The following is a 22685-nucleotide window of genomic DNA, read 5'->3' on the forward strand; positions in this document are numbered from 1 at the left end:
AAGGGGCAGTGGTTAGTGTCACATGATCTGCTGATTACAGGACACAAGACTTCAGGTGCTGGTTTGAAAACTGTAGAATGAATACACTACAAGACTAAACACTACGTTAGCCATCCAGTATGTACACTGTATGAATGAGTTCTTTGTTTGACAAGCAAGAAACATTAGGGTATATTTTTTGTTTCTCCAGAACAAAAATTATCAGACAACTTTGGCAGTTAAAGTTTCTGGCCCTGAGTTATCACGTCTTTATTCCAGAATCTGGCTTGCAAAAAGTGGCAATTATTTTTTTTCTTTATTTCTACACCACTCGCCCTAGTTTTGTAATGTGGGTGGGAAAGTGGGTGTGGTTAGCTATGTTAATTAGTTTCATTTCAGATTTATCTTTGAAACTTTTTTTTTTTTAAAAAGAGCAATCTCACTCCAGTAGGAGGATGGAGTAGAAAAACTGGAATAGCTTTTGTAGGCAAAAGTGTTAGGTTTAAAGATAAGACAAATTTATCAAACAACATATGACACTTGATAAATGTGGCATAAAGTACACCAACACATACTCAAGCAAAACTTACTTAATTTATTCTCCTCATGATAAATTCCCCCTATATAATTTATTTTGTAGGTCAAGATCTATATATACTTTCTAAGAAAACTGACTCAATTTTCAAGATTGAAATCATAATGACATACAGTAGCAGTAGACACTTCAGTCTACTTTCACACTGGCATTTTGGCTTTCCGTTCAGGGCTTTAAAAAAGCGGTCCAAAACGGATCAGTTTTGCCCTAATGCATTCTGAATGGAAAAGGATCCGCTCAGAATGCATTAGTTTCCCTCCGTTTCATCTCCATTCCTCTCTGGAGGCGGACACCGAAACGTTGCCTGAAGTGGTTTGCTGTCCGCCTGACGAAGCGGAGCCAAACGGATCCATCCTGGCACACAATGTAAGTCAATGGGAACGTATCTGTTTTCTCTGGCACAATAGAAAACTGATCCGTCCCCATTGACTTTCAATGGTGTCCAAGACAGATCCATCATGGCTATAGAAGACCTAATACAACCGGATACATGCGGTTGTATTATTGTAACGGAAGCTTTTTTGCGGATCCATGACGGATCCGCAAAAAACGTTATGTGAAAGTAGCCTTAGAGAAATTCATCACATCCTGCTCTCCAGAATCCTGGCTTTAAAAATTCAGAAAACAGCCTTTGGGTCTTTATGGCCTTACTGGTATAAACTACCGTAATTGTTTGCATTTTTACACCAGTCACTCCAGTTTTGTAAATTGGATGTGGCTAGCTATTTTAATTAGTTTCACAGCAGATGTATCAACTGCAACTATTTTAAACAGTTGCACAAGTCGAAAAATCACTCAAGTCAGAGTTAGCGTACAAAACTGGTGTAACATTTCTAGCCAAAGGTATTAAAAGGAATCTGTCACGTAAATGTCACTAATATAAATACCAGCAATGGCCATAAGAATGTTGTAGAAGCAATATAACCATACCTTTATGTGATCTGGGTGTTCATTCCATGGTCAGGAAAAGCACTTTTATTCTCATGAAAAATGGCTCCCAAAGTGCCCAAGCCCACAGCTCTTTCCCGCTGTCTGCTACTCCCCTAACCTCCCAAGTCGTTTTTCCCTGCATCGCTGTGAAGTCAGGGCTGTTGGAAGGACGTTGCTGGTAGTTATTTTTGTGAAATTTACTTGACGGACTCTCTAAGTGTAAAAACGCACCAAACTGCTCACAAGTCATCAAGATCATCTAACAATATGGGCTGTATCAATTACAAATGCCCTTTAGGAAATATATACCATTAGTACAAAATGGTAGTCTCAGGAAAGTTTGATCAAAATGAAAGAGCACTTTTAATCCACCAAAATTAGCATTTATCATTTAAGACTCTATGAAAGCCACATTTAACCTGGGTATTTTCCCCCTTTTTTTTTTTTTTTTTTTTTTAAAGTTACTACTTTTTTTCTTTAATGTGGGCGTTACAGTCAACGTTGTAATTGATTTCGTATTTAGTTATGAATCTTGTTTAATGTTTCATAAGGGGTTGTAACTATTTATTTGTGTGCTACATCGTACGTAATCAACTGCAGCAAATGTAAGGTGGATTTAGTATTTATTTCCATTGTAAACACAAAAGTATCAATGAGTGAATGAGTGATGATGCAATTAAGGCATCAAAACCGCTAGTAAAGTTTGATTATATTACTGACAGCAGCATTTGTCTTCATATTTTACATATAGATGGTGTTTCTTTTGTTTTTGCAATAAAATCTTTTAACGTCATTTATTTACAGACTCCTATTGTGTCCTATATATGTATTTCAGATTTCTTATTTCCATTTCTTTTTGGCTCACACTCTGTTATATTGTGGACAGCACAGTTGATGGTATTATTTACAAGTGGCTCAGTGGTTACAAGTGTTCCCCTGCAGTTCTAGGGTCATGGATGCAACCAGGCAAAAATCATACTAAGGCCTCATGCACACGAATGTATTTGCAGTTAAGATGCGGACCCATTTCAGTGATAGCCGTGTGCTATCCGCATCCGTATGTCCGTTCTGTAGCCCCGCAAAAAAAAAAAATAGAACATGTCCTATTATTGTCCTTTTTAGGCCTTGTTACAATGGAGCAAAAAAAAAAAAAATAATGGCATACGGATGTCATCTGTGTTTTGTTTTTTTTGCAGACTGCAAAACACATACGGTCGTGTGCATGTAGCCTAAGAGGTACACTAGGTTTGTGGCTGAGATAGAGAATTATGAGTGGGGGTCTACCGTGGAATATGTTGCTACTACTGTGTGTGTGCAGCACAGAATAAATACTGTCCCTATTTCAATAGTGAAGCCCCAAGTTGCAGTTTCTTACTATGGCTTAACTAAGGTCTAAAACATGTACTTTAAGATTAGGCAACTAGCTCATACTAGTAAGCCGTACAGGAAACGCCTCACCTCTCACTGGCTGTCTTGTTATTAAGGCTGTATTAGCCAAACCGCTTGTGTATGGACAGGGTTTGTCCTGCATAGTCTTCTCTCAATCAAGAAGGAAAAGGAGGAGCAAGGGTGCACAGAGTGGCTTGGGTCCGGCACATTTGCATATGTATAAAATAACTTCTCCAGATGAAGCAATAGATCACTAAGTAAAATGTATAATTACAGTCAGCTGGCCTAGCCCTACAAGGCAGTGTGCTTGTTTTAACAGTGAATTTCCAGGATACACTATTTCTTTAGGGGCATTTCTAGCCTTAATTAAAGTTTGAAAATTGCATTTCTAGCTTTAATTAAAAACATACGTTGTCCTGGTGTAGTGCTCTTCTGCCAAGCTGTTAGACAGTAACATGCCACAGGTGAAACACTTAGATTATTACATAACACTTTACAAGTTTAGTGCTCTCATTAAGAGAAACAAAATAAGAGTATTGCAGGTTTGATACCTTTGAATGGCTAACAAAAATAGAAGTAATGATGTTACATAGAGAACTTTCGAGACATCACCAGTCCCTTCATCAGGCGTACAGCAGCATTTATTATCCCCTTTTAGTATGTTTTCTGGGCTGCAGGTTATTTCAGGGAGGTAAACAGCTGAATTTAATTAATACATTATGTTATTATTATGGAGAACTAAAGCATAAATGGCGCTATTGCACATTGTGGTTGAGCCACGATAACAGCACCTGAATTACCACTAATCTCTGTACTTCCCGCAAAACCAAAGCGCATCATATCATAGCACCCTCATTGTTCCCTTTCTTCATTATACAGTAGATTAATGGGGTATTTTGGATAGAGTGTTGAGGGGTAGAACTAATACATTATTGCTAGACATGTAAGAAGAATAACAATATCTAAGGAGCTCCTTTGAAATAAAGTCGCACTGTAAAACTCCTATCATGAAATACATGCTTCCTTATTGCACTCATGGTCTGCACTCTTAACACTAACAAAGTAGTATTTGTATATGTGTGGAATGACACCTCCGGAGCATAAATCACAGCTAGGTGCTTCTAATGGCAATGTTTATGATAAAGTGGTATATTAGATCTAGTAGTATCTTAGTAGTATGGGATTGTTAATGCTAGTGTGTAACTGCTGGCAATCATTGTCGCTTCTTTAGGCTGCACGCCAGAATTGTGTTATTACAATGTTATACAGTACGCGGGAATGAGACGATTAATACTTGGGTTAATATGACAGATTGTATATTATTGCATATTTTTCAGAGAGACTAATCTGAAAGTTCGGCAAGCCCTGCCAGTTACTGCTGATCTTGGAGAGGATATTTCCAGGCTAGCAGAATTTGATGGTAAGTAAAGAACTAGTGAATGGTAATGACTTGAGTATGCCTGTCATCAGATTATTAAAAATATAATGTGCATATACATACCAAAATCCATATAATTGCTTCTGTAATACTTGTGGAGTGATAACACAAATGCATCCTTACGAAGTCTGGTCTTGGTCGAAACGTGTAGGTAATGAAGCAGTGATGATAGAAGATGCTGCTTGCTACACATTGCTTACCTGTGAGAGATCTCTGACACCATAGGACCTGTTATTTTCCTCAACTACTTTCTGCCGATTTTGTGCTGCAAGAGGGGCTCAGATTCTCATGGACCTTTGGACTAGTGTTTAATATTCAACAACGCCTTGTCATTTTGCAGCAGACTAACCTAGTGACATTTCCTATTTGTTAACTTACACTTTGAATTTCCAGAATAGTCATAGCTATGTGTACTTGTCACTGATTGGAACTGGAATAACAACATAGCTTATAACACTGCTATGTACAGTTCTATTTTCTGACCTTAGGCAGAGTTTGGATGGAGAATATGGCTGTGTGTTTGGGGCTCATCTGACATGACCAGTGTAAGACGGAGGTTTCATGAAAAAAAAAAAATCTCTCTGCTGTTATACATTTCTCAGCTTTTCTCCTAGCTAGCTGTAAATGAACATTTTGACTGATGGTCTTCTGTAGCCAGCTGGATCCATGTATTCTTCTGCACGTTACCAGAGAGAGGGAAAAACGCAGCAGAAAAGGGATTGCTACCACACTAATGGTCCCCAGTCTGATACTGACCCCTGATTCTTCATGCCTATGCAGCCAATGGTTCTTAAAAAAGGAATAAATATTACGTTTATTTTTCCTTGGGAGGAAGATCATGAATATTAGCTTCTTGTTATTCGTTGATTAGCTAGTGCACAATCTGTATGTTATAGCTAAAGCTTCTCACTTTATCTTTCCTTTCCATTTCTGTCTACCTATACACACCCAATGGCACTACCTGATCTATGACGCACATCTACAGGTTCTCATTATTATTTTTCTTGCTAGCATGTCTAACAATTGCAGTTAGTTTAACTTCTGGACATGTGGTCCTGGGGATCTGATCTTGCCTCCTCCTTATCCAAAAATTCCAAAGTGACTTCTCAGACTTAGCTCTGGAAATGAGATGTCATCAATCTTCACAATTGACTCTGCATTGGAAACATGTGGTATGAGTAGGAAGAAGGAAACAACTGATGCAGAGAGACAACTAGGTTAGTCACACATTACCATTGTGCACCCACCTCTTATATCCCTGCTTACTTTCAACCTTTCATATGCTCCCCAACTGTCCCAGGCAATTGTACGTAAAGTAGAAATGTCCAGTAGCAACAGCGCCTTATCATCAAAGCAGTAGGCCATGCACTCTCACGGGAACACTGTGCTGAAGTGTGTAGTGTGTAAAAATGGTCTGTGCTCTGTAGTCAGAGCTGGAATAGACTTTCCAGCACAAGAGCACTGTTCACCAGGAGTTTTCTGGGTTGTCTTTTCATAGTCCGAAGCCTAGAGTTCGCATCCACTGCATCTCGCAGCATAACGCCGCACAGTGCTGAAATGGTGAATGGGAGGCTGCACTGGGTTTTCTATGGCTCCTCCAGTCTCTGGTTTAGCAACATATCTGTTTCCTTTTGTACATATTGTAATGCTATTCTGGGTACAGGATACATTTTAAGATAGATTGGGGTAGTCTTTGAGGGTTTTGACATAATCTAGGATCAGTTGTGGAAACTAACCATCAAATTGACCTCAAGCATGTGAGAAAAACCTTTTGTAGCCTTTGATAGAAGCAAAAGGGATACCAATTGTCTATTAACCTTGTTTTTTTAAATGAAATGATTAGTTAATATCATAGTTTATATTTTCATGTCATACTGTACAGTTGTGCCTAGATCGTAGAGGTTCAATTGCCTTAATTGATTCTAATTGCTGCTTGCATCTATTATTACTACTGTTAGACCTTTGGGGTACATGCCTGTTGTCTAGGATTTACCAAGGCAGTATTCCAATACCACAGTGCATTGCTGAAAAAAAAATTAGCTGAGCATTGACGAAGGAAATATTATCACGATTACAACATATAGTTGCTTCACGTTTGCTTATTTTTTTGCCATAGAGATGTTAAAGGGGTTGGCCACTTTGTTACATGTTGTGCTTACTTACTGTACATATATTCTGTGTCAGCTTCTGTTATCCTGTGGCGTTTTGCATCCCTGTTTTTTTGGGGCTGCTGCTCGTGTCTGTGCACTGTGTTGGCAGCACTGGCCCCTCTTATAGACATCTTTCAAAATAGTTCAAAATACTTCAACAGCGCAGGAGCAGCACTCCGGACGTGGAGTCTGTGCATTGGAGCAGACAAGGGGAGCGTGCACAGCTGTGAAGATGGGGGTTTAGGAGAGGAACCATTTGGAATTAAGTCTATAAGAGTGGCCAGTGCTGCCAACACAGTGCACAGACTCAGTATACAGGAGCAGCAGCCCCAGCCCCCCCAAAAAAAGACAGTGATACAAAACACCACAAGATAACAGAAGCTTCCACAGAATATATGTAAGTAAGCATAACATGTAAAAAAAAAGTGGACAACCCCTTTAAAGCAGCAAGGGACAGCAGGGACAGAGGAAGAAGTTGGAGGAGTAGTTTGTATACAGGCTACTCGTGGTATGTTCCATGCCATAACTTGTAGTTTTCATCGTCATGCTAAAACTACAGAGACATCCACACCTGGAAGCCACCAATGAAAAGTACGCCGGCCAATCAAAATGGGGAGCAGGGTAGAACTGGCAACCTTTATACTGCTTCAACTGACTGTGTGAAGTCCAAGAAAGTTTTGAACATCTTGAAAACCTCTAAAATTGTCATATTGAAGTCGTCAGACTCTATTCATTACTTTATTTTTTATTTTTTAATGTGAACAGTATAACTTAATCTGGATGTCTCTGAGGAAAATGTAATTTATTTTCCCTTGAAGTTTGAAGGGGGACGGATATTTGAGGTACTGCTTTGACATCCGTTGGAATCCAATAAGTTGGTACATTTTCCATCAAGTGGGGGGGAATTGAAGAAAATACACTAAGACTTTGAGAGCTGTCATGTTGATATAATGGTTTCCAAAATCAACGCATCAATTATTAATTGCATCTTTTCGGTAAAAGGACTTAGCCTTTTAATAATGCCATTGGACTAGTAAAAAAAGAAAAGGATGATATAAAGTAAATAATTTCGACAGTAAAATAAATTCTACTAATTCACTGTGCAATGTTTATACCAAACCATTGCTTTTGTTTTCCTTCTAAGACCTAGATCTTTAAATGTAAAATACCAGATCTGTAAGGAAGCAGCTCTCTGAATTTGACCTTTCCCATATTCCAAGGAACCTTTTATATTTGTAGAATGTGGTATAATAATGCTATGCGCTAAATTTTTCCACGCTCAAAATCTGGGCAGATGTTCATTTAGGTAGCTCATACCAGAATACATTACTTTAGTATTTTAGGCTTCCTGCTTTGAAGTTCAACTTTAACCTCTCAAAACTGCAAGTATTTGCATGTCATCACATCCTTCATGAATTACACTTCATTTTAGGATAGCTGACAGAGCCATACAAATCATCATTGTTAACCATTAGGGCGAACTGTGCTCCAGGAACTGCTTGTGATTTGCACAGTTTTGAAAATTGATGAGAGAAAGAGGTGAAAATGGTACTTTACATACTTGCTGACCATTAGGCGATGTAAGGATAGCATCTAACACAGTTGTGCCTGATATATTATGCCACTGATGCCACCATTTAATCATAGTTTGTACCATATCCTCCAAGTTTTGCTTGAAAAAAATGCATTATCTTTGAGAGACTACACCAACTAGTTTTTTAAAGTACAGTCATCACTTAGGCTAAGATTATACAGTACATGGCATATTTAATCCATTGAGGGGGGGAAAACGTGCAGAATATATGGCATGTTTTTTTCTAGATGGGCTTCTGAAAGGTAACCTAAAATGATGAAGCACTAGGACTCTTGGGCTAAGGTACCCAAAGGGCTTGGATTTAATGGGTCTATGCACCATTCTTCTGCTGTTTCTTCAAACAGTTGTCAGGTAGTGTGAAGAAGTACCAACCAAGACCATGTGAATAGGCCAGTACCATCTAAAGAACCGCTCCTCTCATTGTGTTACTTTGCATTGTTGCTGTACCTTAAGGAGGGTGTATAGTCCTTTCTCTTTGAGTCCTTACTTGTGTTTTCAGAGGACCAGAAATATAAGGGCACCTTTCTAGTGGCATATGTATTTATCCATTGTACTGCAAAAGTAGGTGTGGCGCTCCCAGCCTTTTTTCATATTAAAAATGAAATTGTAAGCAACAGCGGAAGTTTGCCAAACTGTCGGGTTTTGAGAGCATCAATAGTGCTTTCTTGTTTTGTTACACCTATCGTTTTGTCCTTTACAAACAATGCATTGTATATTTCAGAATAAGCCCAATCCTTCTTTAATTCAATCGCTTTCATGCCAAACCACACTCGTACTGCCCTTCAGGAAGTGAAGTTCAAAGACAAAATGTGTGTTTTAGATTAAGTGAGTATGAAAGTACTTTGGGTTTTTTAACTGTGACCTGATTGTGATTAGGTAGTTAATAGTGGCGGATCCAGAGCCTGGTCTCTGGAGGGGCATTTCCAGATTGTTTTGTGGCGGCGGACAGAAAATAATGTGGTGCTTATAGAACAGACTATTTCATTTAACCTATCGTACAGCTCTAACACATATAATCTAATTGACTGTCTTAAGTACTGGTACGGTCTTCTATAAAGATGGCGGTGCGCTGGGCCCTTGTGGATTCATAGTCCCTGGTAATAGTCTTTGACCACACGGGGCAGTAAATGATTTGTTTTCATTGGGGCTCTCAGATCTGATCAGTTATACACACTCGTCTTCTGCAGGTCTTCCTGGGGGTCGGGCGGCTCAGGGTCAGTCTGATTACACTCTGCATTGAGGAGACAGATCGCAGCACTCCCCCTGCACCGCAGAGACAACACAGGACCCCCACACCTTACTGCAGACTCACACAACACTCTGTCTATAACTAAGGAGTATCAGGGTATATTATACAGGGGGTAATATAACTGAGGAGGGGTATCAGGGTACATTATACAGGGGGTAATATAACTGAGAAAGGCCACCAGGGGACATTATACAGGGGTAATCTGTTATATTACCCTTGTATAATGTCCCCTGATAGCCTTCATCAGGTATATTACTCCTGTATAATGTACCCTGATGCCCCTTAGGGTACATTATACAGGGGGTAATATAACTGATACCCCTCAGTTACTGGACTTAAGTATTAATCTTCAGCAATTGCTGGTCTAATGCAGAGCACAAAAATGAAATCTGAAAAGATCCCTGTAGAAGATTGAGACATGAGATTTTTTTTTCTAAATAATATGTGATGCTGAAGGCCAAGTACTATAAAAAGGACTATCGATTGTTTTCATTGCTGCATCTTTCCATTTTATATTTTGATTGTATGACTTTTGTTTTTACTGATATGATATTGGTTTTTATGGATATGTGAATCATGTAGCAAGTATGCATTACAAAATACAATATATGATAATAAAATAAAATGCTCTAAAAATGAATGAGATACTACCAGCATTAGGCAACGTAATGAAAATCGGTCATTAAGTAAAATGTTTTTTTTTTTTTGTTTGAATTCTATGACATTCCACAAATGTCTCCTACTTCTTTCATCAGCGGGGCCTTCCTTCAAGACTTAATGCTTTGCTAATTTGAGTTTGATTAGCTTTCAGTTTTATTTAGTTGAGAGCCAAATTGTAGCAACTTGAGATGAACAGGAGCGATAAACTTGTGGAATGGTTTGTAATGAGGGTAGAGTTTATTGTTTTTGGAATTTAACCATGGCATTAGCAATGATTACACTTGGAAATCTGCTTTGGTATGCCTTTGCATAAGTTTGCTGGGGTGTAGTAAAATGACTACCACAAATCCATTTTTTGGTTTGTTGCTCAAGAAATATTTGAGTTTAGGGCCTTTAAATTTATTCCTAAAGAGGATTTTCACCTAAAAGTAACCACTAGTAAAAGCTTTTCTGTAGTTCTCTTTTAACAAAAAGTAAAGGTAAGCATATTTAAAGGGATTCTGTCATGACATTTTAGCCCTATAACCTAAACATATGGCCAGGTCCATACTAATAACACAAATCTCAAATTGTCCTTATTAAATCTGCCTGTGGCTCTATTGGCACATAAAACAGGTTTTTATAACCTGTCATTCACCTACCTAAGGTGCCCAAGGGGACGTCTCTTCATACAGTGTGCCCGGCCGCACCCATCTCCATCTGGTGCCCAGCGCCGCCTTCCCAGTTAAAATTGCCGCCCTCCCTGTCTATAGTGCCGCCTTCCTCACCTCAGCGCCGCCTCCGCAATCTTCCAGTCCCTCTGCCAGATCCCGCGCGTGCGCACTAGGCGGCGCTGAGGTGAGGAAGGCGGCACTATAGACAGGGAGAGCGGCGATTTCAACTGGGAAGGCGGCGCTGGGCACCAGACTGAGATGGGTGCAGCCGGGCACACTGTATGAAGAGACGTCCCTTTGGGCACCTTAGGTAGGTTAGAACAGGACATGAAGATGTAAGTACTGCTCCACCGCTACTATCTAGATAGCGACCAGGTTAACAGTACAGAGGACACAATACTCGCACAAGCACAGCGCCTACATCAAGCAGTTATCCTGATAATAGGTCATCAGTATCTAAGCAATGCACAACCCCTTTAAAGTTGACTAGTTCTCCTACCAATATCAGAGTTATGATTTAGAAAGAACGTGTCCTTCCCTGAACCTATCAGTCTTAAAGGGTATGTCCACCTTTGAACGCTATGTATAGAATGAATCTATATAAAAATGTGAAGTACTGTAAATACATTATTTCAGTGATTCTGAATTACAGCCTGCATTCACAGGTCTGCTGAATATCAGTGGAAACTGTTGACAAGTTTTTCACCATACAGCAGCTTGGCTCAGCTTCTGTGATGCGGTGGAACAGTTTTTTATTTAGTAGTTCAAATTTTCTCAGGCTATGAGCTGAGCGCTGCGATTGGCCAGCGCTACAGCATGGGAGAATGAGACGCCGGCAGGTTCCCCTGGGTGGAGCCTAACTATGAAGATACCGGAGGCTATACCGGAGGCTATACCGGGAGAACGGAGCGGTGCCCAGGTATAACAGTAAGTGCAGGGAGATCCCTGGGCACCGCTCTTCATGTCTGTATAGTTAGTTTAGATGTTTTATTCTAGTGAAAGGTCTTCTTTAAGATTGTTTTGTACCTCTTTACATGTACAGCTGAAGTCGTCACTTTAAAGCTGGCACCCGCCATAAGGCCGTTTGCATACTTTTAACCCCTCAGATGGTATGGTCAAATTTGACCACTGCATCTGAGCGGGGCAGATGTGGGAGCCACACACTGCTGCACCCATAACAACGCTTCCCAGCTGCGATCATGGAAGCTGTAAGCAGGCTCTGATACCCATTTCTGTATATTCCAGTACTTTCTAGCACTATATTCGAATACAGTGAATGTTGTGTTATGTGATGGATATGTATAACCATCACAAAACACAGTTGGCAAAAGGGGGAAAAAGTTTTTAAAAATATAAGTTAGTCACTCCCCTTTCTTTAAAAAAAAAAAAAAATCAAAGGCATCGTCGCTTAAAAAAAAATAAAAATCTGTACTAAAATTTAACAATAAAAAAAAAAAAAATCAAAATGGTAAATTTGCCATTTCTTTTTCACTTTACTTCCCCCCAAAAGATGTATTAAAAAGAAATCAAAAGGTCACACACCCTTGAAAATAGCATCTGTAGATGGACCTCAAAAGAGCAGTTCATTCAAGATGGATCTCACAGAACTGGAAACTTTTGCAAGGAAGAGTGGATGAAAATCCCTCAAACAAGCATTGAAAGACTCTTGGCTGGCTACAAAAAGCGTTTACAAGCTGTGATACTAGCCAAAGTGGGCGCTAACCACGCAGGGTACCCAACGTTTTGCTTCTGACCCTTTTCCTTTTTTGTTATTTTGAAAATGTTAAAGATGAAAATCAAAATTAGTTTTTGCGTAAGATACAAAGAGAATGTGTCATCTTTAACTTAATGCCTTTGGAGATTCTTCATCTTAACTGTTCACCACTAACAGTAATTTTGACCAGGAGTGCCCATAGTCTTGCATGCCACTGTATATAAGAAACTGATATGTCAGGCTGAGCATTGCAAAAAATAATATAATAATAATAATAAAAAAAGTTAATATATATATATATATATATATATAGTCACATTTTAAATAAATTCAAGGAAGCATTAATTTTACATGTAAGTAGACTTGTGGAATTTTAATTAATTTTGCATGTCGATTTCTAATTCGGGTCTATGTTAAAGCCTTTCAAATTGCATGAATGTTTTCTCTTAAATTTCACACAATCTGTATTTAAATCTTCCATAAAATAAATGTAAACCTGCCAGGAAAAGCATGTGACAAGTCAAAGTTTAACAAAAATAAAAAAAAAAGATTGTAAGCTTGACAATTTATCTGAATTTGGAATCCAGGCATTGTGAAATTTAGAGCCTGTCAAATTCCTTCACTACTTCAAATATATCATCATTCCTTGTACGAGCTTGGAAAGTATTCAGTCCAAAGCTTAAATAAAGTAAATAACATAAAGGCCAAAAGAATTATGCGAAAAAACAGGATTAAAACATAGTTTTCGGTCATGAAATTTAAAGCCACATGGGAATTAGTGTCTGGTTCTCTTCGACATCTATGTATTTTATTGCCTTTATTAATTCTTAGAACAAGTTATCCCCTATTTACTGGACAGGGGGTAACTGCTAGATTGATGGTGGTCTGACTGCTGGAACCAGGGGCGTAGCTGCCATAGTGGCTGCTATGGAGCCCAGGGCAAGAAGGGGCCCAGTTGGGATCATCTCTTCTACTAAGGGTGAAAACTTGATCAGGACTGTACCCCTCTAAAGAAACCACTTTTAGCAAACTGGGCAGTGGAAAAAATGGCCCAAGGGTCATTGAAAGGGGTTTATGCAGTCCTGTGTGGGGGGCCTGGTTTAATCCTTACTATGGGGCACTTACTTTTCTATGTACGACATTGGTTGGACCCCGCAATGATCAGGAGAACAAGGGACCTGTGTCCACTTTTTGAATGGAGTGCTGGTCAAGCATGTCCAGCCCCACTTCATTCAAAGCATTTGGGATTGCCATAGATGGCCACGACTGTACAATTTTTAGTTTTTTTTTTTTAAAAGAGCCTTAGAACATGTGAAACTTAGTAATATATCTTGTTAGAGGAAAATCCATGAAAATTAAATCCATGTAGTCATGTATTTCAATGTTTAGATATACCTAGTCTGAATTAGTGGTATATGTCATGAAAAAAGAAATCCACCTGCTATGCAACTACCAGAATTTTATTTCTCCTAATCTACATTGTGCATAAGTTGTTCCATATACACCATGCAAACATAAGTGTAGTGCCTGACATTTTCAATTGTTCACGTTAGCCTTTCCCTGTGTGTAGGCTCTCTAAATGTTCACAAACATTCTCAGTCACTATAAGGGCGCCTTCGCGTCTCACAGATTTTGTTCCATACATTTTCTGTGACTGAAAATCGGGTCCATTCACCTGAGTTGGGGAAATGTCTGCAACAAAATTTGCTACATGTGAAGGCACTCTAAAGAGGGTGATCTTGTTAAAGAGGTCCTTTCACCTTTTCTGACATGTCTGTTTTAATAGCTTCATGCATTCCCCATGTAATAACAATTCTGGAGCATCTATTCTTATGGCTCTATGCTGTGCCATTCCTTTATTATTTGCACTATACGTTTATGAATAAATTACTATTAGACTTCAATAAGGGTACAGAGGGGAGGTAACAAGTTTGGTGGGGGGTGTCCCTGCACAGACTGACTCTATCCAATCAGTGCTGACATTTTCAGTCTGTGCAGATACACACTCCAACTGGTTACATCCCCTCTGTAACCTTACTGAAGGCTAATAGCAATTAATATATAACTTCTAGTAGAAATAATGTGTGGAATGGTACAACATAGAGCCATAAGAATAGATGCTCCAGAATTGTTACTACATGGGGAATGCATAAAGCTGTCATGTCAGGCGTGGTCAAAGGTCCTCTTAAAAGTAAGGTCCCATTCACACAACAATTTGGCAGAACGGACGAATACTCATTAATTTCAATGATGGCACAAAAGATGTTGAGAGCACACTGTATGCTGTCCGCATCTGTACTTCCTTTACGTCGCCCCTATAAAAAGGAAGAACATGTCCAATTGTTGGCGTGCATGCTGTACCTGCGCTCCCTGGACTTTGTGTGGCTGTCATGGCCCATAAAAAGTAGGAACTAGTGTTAGGGACCACTCATTAAGGCGACCTTGATGTGGTGAGTGGCTTATTACGCTTTGGCCAAAATGTACACCAATGCCTTATTCAACATCCAGCATAAAGGCAGGGCAGAGTGCTGGTTGCAGTGTGCGATTGCATTTTGTGTTTTTGCGTTTGTATCTGTATTTCGCCATATCAATGAGCACCTGCTAGGGGTTGTGCGGGCTGAATCCCCCATATTATGTCCAATTGTTGTCTGCAATGAGGCCTAATACTATATACTCCTGTCACCTGACTGATTAGACATACCATGTCAGCACTATTCTTCTGGAACCTTTAATCATTGAACAGTAATGCTCAGCCTGTGGAGACATATCTCAGTTTCTTATATACAGTAGCATGCAAAAGTGTGGGCACGCCTGGTCAAAATTAGTTACTATGAACAATTAAGCAAAATGAAGATCAAATGATTCCCAAAAGGCATAAAGTTAAAGATGAAACACACCTTTTAACATTTTAAGCAATATCAGTGTATTGTTTTGGTTTTGTACAGTTTAATGCCTCATTCACACGTCAGTGTTCGGTCAGTGATTTCCATCAGTGATTTTGAGCCAAAACCAGGTGCGTCTCTAAACACAGAACGGGTGCAGAGCTTTCCCTTATACCTTATGACTGTGGATGCTCCAAACCTGGTTTTGTTCACAATCACTGATGGAAATCACTGATCAAAACACTGATGTGTGAATGAAGCTTTAGAGTGAAAAAAGGGAAAGGAGTAACATGCTAATGTATTGGAACCCAAGAAGATTTGAGCACTCAGATAACTGCCCGAGGTCTCAGACCCTAAAGGGATTGGCCCCTAGAGACAAATGTGTTTGTAAGATGATTATATGGCACTTACTAATATAGCTTTTGCACAGTTTTCTATATTCAAAGTGTTTGCAAAGTGTATTGTGCTTTCCACACAAAGGTCTTGTCTATAAAATGGCTGCTGATGGAGGGTCATGTGACCAGGAAAATCACCTCCATGTGATCTCTCGTCCATTCAAATACATTGCACCTGCCAGCTGCACTTGTTCTGTTGGGAGTTTAGTGGAGGTGCAGTGTGAATGGAAGAGACATTACATGGAGGTGATTTTCCTGGTCGCTTGACCCTCCATCAGCAGCCATTTTATGGACAGGACCTCTGTGTGGACAGCTGTAAAGACTTTGTAAACAAGGGGCATACCTTGTGAAATATAGAAAATAGTGCAGAATTTCAGCAAAGGCTATATTAGTTAGTGCCATACAAATAACTGTGTAGTCCTGTTAAAGGAGCAGTGTCCATAACTGGAAATCACACTCCCACACGGAGCTTGTTTTCCACAATCAGTGATTTCCATTGGTTATTGTGAGCCAAAACAGGTACACATCTGTCCATTAGACCTCATCTCTGTGTAGGTCACACTCCTGGTTTTGGCTCACAATAACTAAGGAAAATTACTGACCAAACACTGACGTGTGAATTGGCTCTTGATAAGAATCCATTGCTCTCAAGGCATTATTTGGACTGAAAGTGGCCTGCAAAACCTAGGTGTGAAAATAGCACACCAATAGCTGGTGGTTAAAGCACAATTGATTTACAAATAGTTTTATTTTTCCTACAGGGGAGATTTTATGTGAGCCCCCAAACAACAAGCTTGACAAGTTTAATGGAACTCTAATCTGGAAAGACTGCAAGTATTCTCTAAATAATAGCAAGATGCTTCTAAGAGGATGTGTTCTAAGAAATACTGAATGGTGCTTTGGGATGGTTGTCTTTGCAGGTATGCTATTTATTTGCAAATGCTTACAAACATGTAGACAAGCTTTAGGTGTATGTTTAAAGGCATGTCCTATAACCCCTTTTGCTACCAGTGCTGGAGCAATGGGTAAACATGGCGCCCACTCGCGTGTGCATCGTGCACCACGGCCAGCAGGTATTTGCTGTTTCAAACAGAAAAGACCCGCCGCTAATGACAGCAACTGGCAATAATGCTGATCATGGTCATTAAAGCCTTTAGATGCTGTGATCAAGTGTGATCACAGCATCTAAAAGCTAAAAAAAAAAACAAAAAAAAACGGAAGCTTGAGCTTAGGGGCTTCTTACCTACATTCTCTGCGGCCAATGAGGATGCCAGTAATTGAATTCAATACGCTTGGTCTCTCTGAAGAGACCCAGGGTATTGGAGCTGCAATTCTTATGTTTGGCAGCCCAACATAAGAAATGAGCAATTCTAGTGCTAATATGGATCTATAAAAATAATATCGGTACAGAATTATTTTAAAAAAAAGAGTCTTGTAGCTTCAAATATAGACAACAAAACTATAAAAAAGGTAAATAAAAATTGAAATCGCCCCCTTTTGATACAATAAAAAAATACATAAACAACAAAATATAAACTTCATGGGCATCACCACGTCTGAAAACGCTTGTACTATCAAAATATAAAAATAATTTTCCAATACAGTGAATGGCGTAACGGAAAAAAAAAGGGTCAAAATGGCTGATCGCTTGTTCAAAAAGAAAAAGTTATAAAATGTGATCAAAAAGTCACACACACACTCCAAAATGGTATCAATAAAAACTACAGATCGCCCTGCAAAAAATGAGCCCCCACACAGCTCAGTAGATACCGTATAACTATAAAAAGCTTATGGGGCTCAGAATATGATGTAAAAAATTATTAATTTAAAATTTATTTTTACACTATTTAGACATTAAAAAAACCTATGCATATGTGGTATCGTTGTAATTGTACTGACCCAGAGAATGAAGTGCATGGGTCAGTTTTGCTGCAAAGTAAAAGCTGTATGGACAGAACTCGTAAAACGGTGGAGGAATTCCCCCCCCCCCCCCCAATTTCACCCCATTTGGAATTTGTTTGCCGCTTCCCACTACATTGTATGCCATATTAAATGGTGGCATTAGAAAGTACAACTTGTCCCGCAAAAAATAAGCCCTCATAAGGCTATGTGAACGGAAAAATAAAAATGGCTCAAGGAAGGTAGGGAAGAAAAAATACAACGAAAAAACATACCATATCCAAAGGGTTAAATGTAACCTGTAATGTTATCACACAATTTTACCTTGTTCTCTCTATATTCTGAAGCATTATATGCAGCGGCATGTTTTATTTTAAGCAAATGTGCTTTGCGGTTCTCTAGAAGTCTTTAAAGCGGCTCTGTCACCAGATCACCCCTATTACAGAAGTCACATAGCCTGGTAGGATTGATCCTGCAGTTTAACATAATAATACCCTCCTCCTCACTGATGGCTTCACAGTTGTTGATAAAATTGTACTTTTATTCCTTTGCTGGCAGGCGATTTTGAGCACCAGGAGGCAGGCTTTTTCAGTATGAGCACCGCTATGCTATGCCTACCGACGTCTAAACACCCCCCCTTCCCTTGATTGACAGTGCTAGACCAGGTGGAAGTCATACTCTAGCGATGTAAATCAAGGGGGGTACAGGGTTTAAAAGTCGGTAGGCGTCACATAGTGGTGCTTGTACAGAAAAATCCCTCCTCCTGGTGCTCGAAATTGAATGAAAGGAATAAAAGTACGATATGGCGACCATGGCGCCGACGATGAGGAGGAAGAAATGACCCCGCCCTGCCAGGGACAGGCAAAACACACAAAGAGGTTAAAAACTCCTCCCTTCCCACCACTTTGTGTTTTTTCTGTCCCTGTGCAGGACAGACATGCAGAGAGGTCTTTTTGGATCCGTCCTGCCGGCAGGAGATCTCTCATTGGTGGCGAGGGGCCTTAGCCTGTGTTCCTCCTCCACATACTGGCTGTTTCCGGGTGTGGGATTTAACATCCGCCTGCAGGGGATCTTTATTCCAGCTGAGAGCTAAAGTGGGGCGGTTCTACCTGGCTCTCCTTTTTCCCTCTGAACGCTCAGCATGGAGGATGGTTCAGTAAAACAGCCTCTGCCATCAGCTGGTATTGTAAGTTATTGAAATCTCCCTGGTATGGAGATATTTCTTTTCTATTTATTCCTATTTTAATGTTTTTTTCCCCTCTCATTTAGGCCTCATTTAGATGCAGCAGGTTTACACTTTGGGACCATCTCTTTCTCGGACTGAGGTCTCATGCACAAGAGCGGACCGTGGAAACCCGGCCGGGATTCCTGCTGACAGCATGAGTGCACGGCGTCATTGGTTGCTACGACGCCGTGCGCTTCATGCAGCCGCTGCTGTACAGTAATACACTATTACTGTACAGCAGCGGCTGCATGAAGCGCACGGCGTAATAGCAACCAATGACGCAGTGCGCTCATGCTATCATCAGGCATCCCGGACGGGTTTCCACGGTCCGCTCTCTGCCGTGTGCATGAGGCCTCAGTCTGAGAAAGAGATGGTCCCAAAGTGTAAACCTGCTGCATCTAAATGTGCCATATGTGGAAAGAAGCAGGATTCATTATATAAGAAGCCGCTTTGTCCTGGGTGTATTCTAAAAGTGGTTTAGGATGAGACTCCAGTGTTTTATGAATGACATCAAATCTTTGGTTACAGATGAGATTAAGTCAGCCATGTCTGGATTATCTGCATCTTCAGCACCTAAAAAGAGAAATAAGAAATCTAAGGAGCATGTACCTTCTGGAGGAGGATTCTTCTTCAGAGGAAGAAGAAAAGTATTTTTTCTCTTCAGACAATATAGAACAGTTACTTAAGGCTGTTTATAGCATTATGAAGATTGAAGATGTTAAAAAACGAGATAAGTACAAGATACTATTTTTGGTGGTTTGGAAGAAAAGCAAAAAAAAAATGTTTACTGTTCACAAAAATGTTCATAAAATGATTCAAAATGAATGGGACACACCGGAAAAAAGAGCCTTTTTACCTAGAGGACTAAAAAGAAGATATCCCTTTAATGAAACCGATATACAAAAATGGGACAGTATTCCTAAAATTGATGCTGCAGTTGCTAGGTTGGTCAACAATACTTCCATTCCATTTGAGGATTCCTCCCAGCTTAAGGATCAAAAGGATAGGAAGGCAGAGGGTATAATTAAGAAGACATGGGAATTACATGATTTTGCTATTTTATGACGTAAAGTCAGGATTTTATGAAAGACACGGAGGCTCATATTGCTTAACCCTTTCTTTACTGTCCACCAATAGCAGCAAAGAATACAAACAGTAGGAAAATGGTAACCAAGGTGATAGACTACTCCCATACCAAGTCCCAGTATATTAGTCAGCACCTCCCCTACAATTCCTCTTTCTTTGGAGAGGCTACCCCGAACCAGCAAACGGGAACTAAAGAACAGTCCAGAACATTGTAGAACCAACCATCCCGAAATCCAGCTGGATAGTTGTCAGGAACCAACTGGGAACTGGGACTAAACCATCAACGGGTGACAAAGCGGGGAATCAATCTCAGCCGTATCCATAGATCTCCAGTCAACGTGGTGAAGTCTTGGGAAGAAGTGAGGGTCTCTATATAGCACAAACAGCTCAGAATCAACCTGTGGAGATATAAAAAACAGGAGCCCAAACGTTAAAGCTGTACCTAAACCAATTGTGTCTGCCCAGACATAATGTATTGGCAAACATAACGTTAACAGTTCCGATGCACCAATGGGCCAATATCATGCAGCGCTTAATGCGATACTTATCAACCTGAGATATAAAACGATGGGGGGAATACGATGATAGGAAATTAATAAGGTGGGACAATACTCACCTCCTTGTCTTTTATAAACTTTACGTCATGAAATAGCGAAATCATGTCATTTTATGTCAAGACACGGAGGCTCATATTGCAAGTTTAAAGCTGATCAATAACAGAAGAGAAAACACGTGGCGGAGGTCGAAAGTAAAATTCTCTGAAAGTGGATTCGCGGGTCCAGTCCGCCATCCTCATCAGGTCTTCCAGACATGCTCCCGCAGCCACCATGGACGTGGCTGATGCTCCTGGTGCGGAGTGAACGCTAAATGTGGATGTATCCACGCCGGCCAGTGACATCACCCATTTCACCTAACGAGCCAAGGTAGTGCTGGATACCGGGGCAAAAGGTTGACGAATCGAGAGAAAGAGCTGAGGGGAGGAGACAGAACGATGGGCCTTCGTCCGAAGTTCATATTCCTTCAAACAGGTCACTGGGCACAACGCCGAGGAAGTTGGGAAAACTCGGATCCGAGCCTGAACATATAGCCGTCTTAGTGCGTCTGGAAATGTTAGTCTCTCCATCCGGAGTAAAAGACCTCCCATCGTAGTCCAGGGCCTGTACGTCCGAGACCCACTTGCAGGAAATGAGGCAGAACAGGGAAACCAATTTGGCTTGCAGCTGTCGCAGGGTGAGGTCCGAATTAGGAGGCCAGAAAGTAAACCGCGACAAGACGCAGGAAACGTCCCATGAAGCCAAGTATCGAGGTCTGGGGGACGCGAAAGGTGTGAACCCCCGAAGTAAACGGCACACTAAGGAAGGTTGGCCTGCTGGACAGCCGTCAAAACCCTGGTGAGCCGAAGAGATGGCTGATCTAAACAGGTTAATCGTGCGGTACGCTCGACTAGCCTCAAATAACAAAGTGAGGAACTGGAGTATCGCTGTCACAGGTGCCGAAATGGGATCCAAGTCCTGAGCCAGGCACCAGCCAGACAAAGCTCTCCAGGCTGCCCCATATGATCGTCTAGTGCCGGGAGCCTATGCGTCACCCAGGAGGCGTCTCGTTGTGTCTGAAACTCCTTGGATTTCCCAGGGGTCCCCGATATCCTCCATGCGAGTAGCAGCAACGAACCGTCCAGTAGGAGTGGTGTCGTTGGCCCAAAGGGCTCCCACAGAAGATCCTGGTAGGCTGGCAAAAGTCTGGGTACATTTATCGCCAGTTCCAGGAGCTGTGGGAACCATGATTGAGTCCCCCAGAATGGTGTCAGCATGACCAAGTCGGCCCCCTGGTGTCATACTTGGAGTAGAACCCGAGGGATCATGGCAAAAGGAGGTTAAGGCATAAAGGGGCGAGCTGGTCCAGTCTTGCAGGAAGGCGTCCACTGCTTCCGCGGCTGGGTCTAGGCTCCAGCTGTAGAACAGAGGTAGCTGGGCGTTGAGCCAGGAAGCGAAGCGGTCGATGGCAAAAGAGACGAGATAGTGGAGAACGCCTCTACATCCAATTTCCAATCGCTGCTGTCAGATAGATAGCGTGAGCTCCAATCCGCATGGGTGTTGTGGAGACCGGGAAGGTATTCCGCCTGGACGATCAGATTCCTAGTTAGACAATAGGCCCAGAAGTCCTTTGCCAAGCGGGCCATCATCGCCAAACTCGCGCCGCCCATGTGATTGACATAGCGAACTGCTGAGATGTTGTCCATGTGCAGTCTGATGCACGCACTGGCGGTCTCATTCGTGAAGCTCCGGATCGCGAAGGAGCCGGCCAGGAGTTCCAGGGCATTGATGTGGAGACAGGATTCGTCCTCCGACCAGTGTCCCCTGGTAGTTACCCGTTGCAGTGGGCTATCCAACCGTGGAGACTTGCATCTGAATCCACTGTAAGCTCCGGTAGGGAACCGAAGATGACCTTGCCATTCCAAGCGGATAGATTGTGTATCCACCAGGTCAGTTTGTCTCTGGTTTCCGAATCCAGGGAGACCATGTCTGCATATGATACCCCATTGCGAAGATGTGCGATCTTCAGACATTGGAGGGCATGGTAATGGAGAGGGTCTGGAAACACCTCCTGGACCAAGGAGGACAGTGAACCAGGGATTCGTGCCAGGTGATGTAGCGACAGCTGTGGGCGCGTTAAGGTGTGGCGTACTTCCTTGCGGATGGAGCGTATCTTGGCCGGGGAAGGCTGAGAGATTTTGCTTCTGAGTCCACCGTGAACCCGAGGAACTCCATGCATCAGGAGGGGAACAGGCAGGATTTTTCCCAATTGAGGAGGAAACCCAGGCGTGAGAGGAGATCCATCGTCCACTGT

At 41.2% G+C, this 22685-nt stretch overlaps 1 protein-coding gene across 1 annotated transcript in view; it reads left to right on the forward strand.

Moving 5' to 3' along the window:
* The window catches only part of ATP8B4 (ATPase phospholipid transporting 8B4 (putative)), a 397315-nt gene that overhangs the window by 217202 nt on the left and 157428 nt on the right, over window positions 1–22685 (forward strand). Inside the window, exons 9-10 of the mRNA XM_044279613.1 lie at window positions 4231–4313; window positions 16390–16548. Of these exons, the coding sequence (XP_044135548.1) occupies window positions 4231–4313; window positions 16390–16548 (242 nt within the window). The remainder of the gene's footprint in view (window positions 1–4230; window positions 4314–16389; window positions 16549–22685) is intronic.

The sequence above is a fragment of the Bufo gargarizans genome, chromosome 2, assembly GCF_014858855.1.
Source record: "Bufo gargarizans isolate SCDJY-AF-19 chromosome 2, ASM1485885v1, whole genome shotgun sequence".
Lineage (NCBI taxonomy): Eukaryota > Metazoa > Chordata > Amphibia > Anura > Bufonidae > Bufo > Bufo gargarizans.